The sequence below is a fragment of the Apaloderma vittatum genome, unplaced genomic scaffold, assembly GCF_000703405.1.
Source record: "Apaloderma vittatum isolate BGI_N311 unplaced genomic scaffold, ASM70340v1 scaffold30591, whole genome shotgun sequence".
In the NCBI taxonomy this organism is placed as follows: domain Eukaryota; kingdom Metazoa; phylum Chordata; class Aves; order Trogoniformes; family Trogonidae; genus Apaloderma; species Apaloderma vittatum.
Window position 1 is genome coordinate 3,411 of NW_009698980.1, and position 4,308 is coordinate 7,718.

General features: G+C 54.7%; 1 protein-coding gene across 1 annotated transcript; it reads right to left on the bottom strand.

Annotated features, from left to right (window-relative positions):
- Positions 1 to 3,274: 3,274 nt before the first annotated feature.
- On the bottom strand, positions 3,275 to 4,032 carry LOC104280541 (serine/threonine-protein kinase pim-1-like; the record flags this gene model as incomplete). Its single annotated transcript, XM_009878215.1, has 3 exons — positions 4,017 to 4,032; positions 3,731 to 3,907; positions 3,275 to 3,424 (listed from the first exon to the last, which is right to left on the bottom strand). Coding segments are annotated over exons 1-3 (343 nt in total), but the record flags the coding sequence as incomplete, so codon positions are not given.
- Positions 4,033 to 4,308: the final 276 nt, after the last annotated feature.

Sequence of the window (4,308 nt, forward strand, 5' to 3'; positions counted from 1 at the left end):
GCTGGCTCCAAATCGCTTCCTGCTGGATAACTCCTGTGTCTTCATCTTCTATCACAGCCAAGGGCAGCAAACACTCCCACCTCCAGATAAAACAAGAGGTGAAAAGGCCTTTTCCTTTCCTCCAGCCTGCATGCAGTTCCCATGCCAGGATGCGACAGGCAGCGTCGGGGCGAGCGACAGGCAGCCCACACTGCGGCTGCCCATCTTCAGGTCTCCCATCACACACTGACCACGGTTCTTTCCCCCGTGACGGAGATCCAGGACCCAAATCCAATGCCTCTCAGCTTTGGGAAGCTATTGCTGCTCAGGAAGGCGCAGGAACATGGAGCAATCCTCTTCTAACACCCAAACTTTGGATGCACTCGGGTGCCCTGCCAGGACCAGGTGGTACCGGGGCAGCGGGATCTTGCTGGGGGGCTACGATGGCACCGCTGCCCTCCCGCAGCGCGAACCCAGCGCAGCCGAAATCATGAGCAACAGGCGGAAACGAAGGGACTATCAGCACCGCAGCCCCACGCCGGACCTGCTCAGCTTTTTTGCAGCCCGTTTTCTAAGAAACACCGCAGCAGTTAGCGAGCGTTTACGGGAAGGGTGGGCTGAGCTCAGCCTGCAGTCCGGGCGGTCGCGATAGCGTTTCAGTGGTGCCGGCGTGGGGGTGATGCTGTCCCCCGCTGAGGGGCTCCTTATAGTAGCAGGCGACACGGTTTGCTTTCGTGTAAGAGCAGCTTCCCGGATGGTCCGGGGGAAAAGCAAGAAAGGAGGTTAAACATAAACCACATCTCAAAATAGGCCTGAACTTTGAAGGCGTTTGGAGCAGGGCTTCCTGCTTCTCAGCAGCCCTGAGGAGATGAAAGATGCAGCCAAGCTAAGAGCAACAACAACAAAACAAAACAAGAAAAAAGCAAAACAAACGGAGTTAACACTTAGTGCTGAAGGCACAGGCACAGCAGTGACGCAGCACACCAGGTCACCCCGCGAGGCTGTGACAGACCTCCAGGACCCCCCCATTCCCTCCGACAGCGGCCCCAAGACTCCCTAGAGTGGTGCTGGGAAACCCAGAGTGAGCCAGCGAGCATTCCCTGGGCACGGGGTTTTTAAGCAAGAAAGCCCTGGGGCACACCAAGAAAAGGACAGTGCCATCAGATCCGGCCGGAGGGATTTGAAAAGCAACCTGCAGAAAGAGAAACGTGCCCTTTCCTTGCAGCAGACACGCAGCCCTGTGGGTGCAACAGCAGCAGGTGCTCCATGAGGTCAAGCAGGAACAGGGCTTCAAAAAAAACCAAAAAACAAAAAACCAAAAAAGCCACCAGCAACCCAAAAAAACAACACCTAACACCCCTGAGGGTGAAGCACCGTAGAGGTGGCAAGTGGGGTTTGACAGTTTGGAGGGAAAAAAACTCGAGCAAAGCGTTACCACTGCCGGCTGATAGCGACCGACTTCTCGTAATCCGGCGATCGACTTCCTCCCGGCTCCACGTCCGCCGCAGCCCAGCTCGAGGTGGGGACAGCCCGTCCACGGCTTTCTTCACCCACCAGCACGCAGCACCCGCTCCGCGCCCAACAAGAGCTGGAACAACAGGATCTGCCTTCCCAAAATTTAATTTGGCCGACAACATCCGGCGTTTCGTAAGGCTGGCTTTGATGTTTGTTTACTCGCCGTCCCCAGCACCTGCGGATGAATGGAAAGGAAAAAGGGCTCCACACCCCTTTGATGTCTCTCCCAGGAGACCCGCCAGGAGCGGTCGGCGCTGGAAACACCCCGCAAAGGGATGGATCCAGCCTTCCCCGTGGTGATTTCGGCTGGCTGGGCCTGCTTAATGCCAGCTGAGACCAAAATCCCAAAGGTTTCACCCAAAAGAGCTGCCGGAAACAAAGTGGTGGTCACTGGTACCCCGCACGCTCCCGCCTCGCAATAAAGGGATGTCTCCATCACTTTCAAGTGGTTTGTTTTTATTTAAAACCGCATTAAAAAAAATAAGATTTCTGAATTCCCCTGTACAATATTAACTATTAACAAAAACAACCCAAACAACCAAACAAAACCCGCCGGCTACACACACCTGGTTACATGGAAAGACTCGACAGCGCGGACAGCCTGGGCCAAGCTCCCCCCTCCCCAGCCCCCAAACAAGACGCCCATGGGGGAAAACCCAAAAAACTCATCTGCAAAACTGAGAACTGCACGTGGCGAGGAAAACGAGACCGACAGCAACCAGAACTATGTACACAGAGAGCCGGGGAACAGGCAGCTGCTCCGCACCTCCGCCAGACATCCGACAGAAACATCAGCGGACCCAGGGATGGACACGGGACAGACACGGAGGGAAGATCCGAATGGAAAACTGGGAGGGGAGTGGGATCAGCAGCTGTAGAAGCAAGGCATGGGTTGGAAACCCATGTGAATTATAAATAAATAAATAAGTTATCCTACCAGCTAGAACTCTTTCCTTAAAAAAAAAAAAAAAAAAAAGGACAAATTTATGAAAATAAATTAAAAACGAAACCTGGGAGGAAAGAAAAAAGGTAAAATGTTATCGCTATTAACAACTGTACATCAAGCTTTGCTCCTGTAGAACTTTGTACATATTTACAGCTCTGTTGGTTTGCATTGTTTGTGCATTCGTGAGGGCACAAGGAAGCAAAGAACCCCAGAAAATCCACGCGACACGGAGGCACGGGAGGCGAGGCATCGCCCGCTTGGCTCCCAAGCGTCTTCTGACCCGTTTTCTTTTTGAAAAGGGAAAAAGAACTATATACCCAGGCGAGTCTCGGAAAAGCAGCAGTGTAGGAAAATTCAAGTATTTCCTCCAGCACAGCCCAGATCGCAACTGAAGGCACTCGAGCACGGTGACAGCAGAGAAGAGACAGTCATTCGGCCGCGGTACCTGCCCTCCCCACCTCCCCCCAACCAGTTTTCCCCTGTTGAAGCTTTTCTTGCAATAAAGTCTCTAATCCTCTCGCCGTCCCGAATTCAGCAGGTGAGGAAGACACTTGGGAGCCTCCAAAACCAGAAACCCTCCCCCAAAAAAATATTAAAAAACAAAATTACTGGCAAAACATCAAATGAGACTGGGTCATTCAGATGAAGTCCAGGACAGCTGGGTTGGATGGCGGCCACCAGCGCTTGCAAGATCAAGTCTCCAGCAAAACTCCAAGACAGATGTGTGCGTGTTCCCATCTGATGATCCCTGCTCAGTGCTATGGTCACGAGGAAAAAAAAAGTCCCGTTTTCTTTGCTTCTTACGGCCAGGAGATGCATGGAGCTGTTACTTGCCAGGCTCCTGTATCAAACTGTGCAGGTGGATCTCTGCCGTCTCCTGGGGCAGGTGAATACCTTGCAGCCAATGGTGGTTGAAAATGTCTTCCAAAGATGGTCTGTCGGAGGGGCGTATGGACAAACACCACCTGATGAGATGCTGGCACTCTGGGGAGAGAAACCAGAAACTGCTGGTTAGTCAGAGAAGGCTCCTGCCCGCCTTGTGCCACCGTCTGCAGAGCCCAGGCCACGCTGGGTGTACTCAGAGCTGCACCCAGTCCCCCCCTAATCGATTATCCAACTTTGGAAGATCGCAGGATGTGTGCCGCCTCCTCCAGCCAAGCCTGGAGGGAATCCTCAGGTGCCACCTCCTCCAGCCACCTCCTCCACAGCCCCGAGAGCAGGATGCTCGCACGTCCAGTGCCATCTCCCAAAACCCGTTACCCCGCTTGCGTCGCAAAACCAGGTACTTACCTAGAGACACCCGCCGTCGGAAGAAGACCTGCCCCCGGATGATGTCCTCGTCCTGCTCGAAGGGGACATCCCCACAGACCATGTCGTAGAGCAGCACGCCCAGGGACCACACGGTGGCCGAACGCCCATGGTAGCGGTGGTAGCGGACCCACTCGGGAGGGCTGTACACCCGCGTTCCTGGGGCAAAGACAGGCACAGCTTGTCAGGTGGATGCCGCCCGCTCCTGCAACCTCATCCTCCTGCATCCTCACACCGCTCCTGCATCCTCATCCTCCTGCATCCTCACCCTCCCGCATCCTCATCCTCCCGCATCCTCACACCGCTCCTGCATCCTCATCCTCCTGCATCCTCATCCTCCCACATCCTCACACCGCTCCTGCATCCTCATCCTCCTGCATCCTCACCCTCCCGCATCCTCATCCTCCCGCATCCTCACACCGCTCCTGCATCCTCATCCTCCTGCATCCTCATCCTCCCACATCCTCACACCGCTCCTGCATCCTCATCCTCCTGCATCCTCACCCTCCCGCATCCTCATCCTCCCGCATCCTCACACCTCTCCTGCATCCTCATCCTCC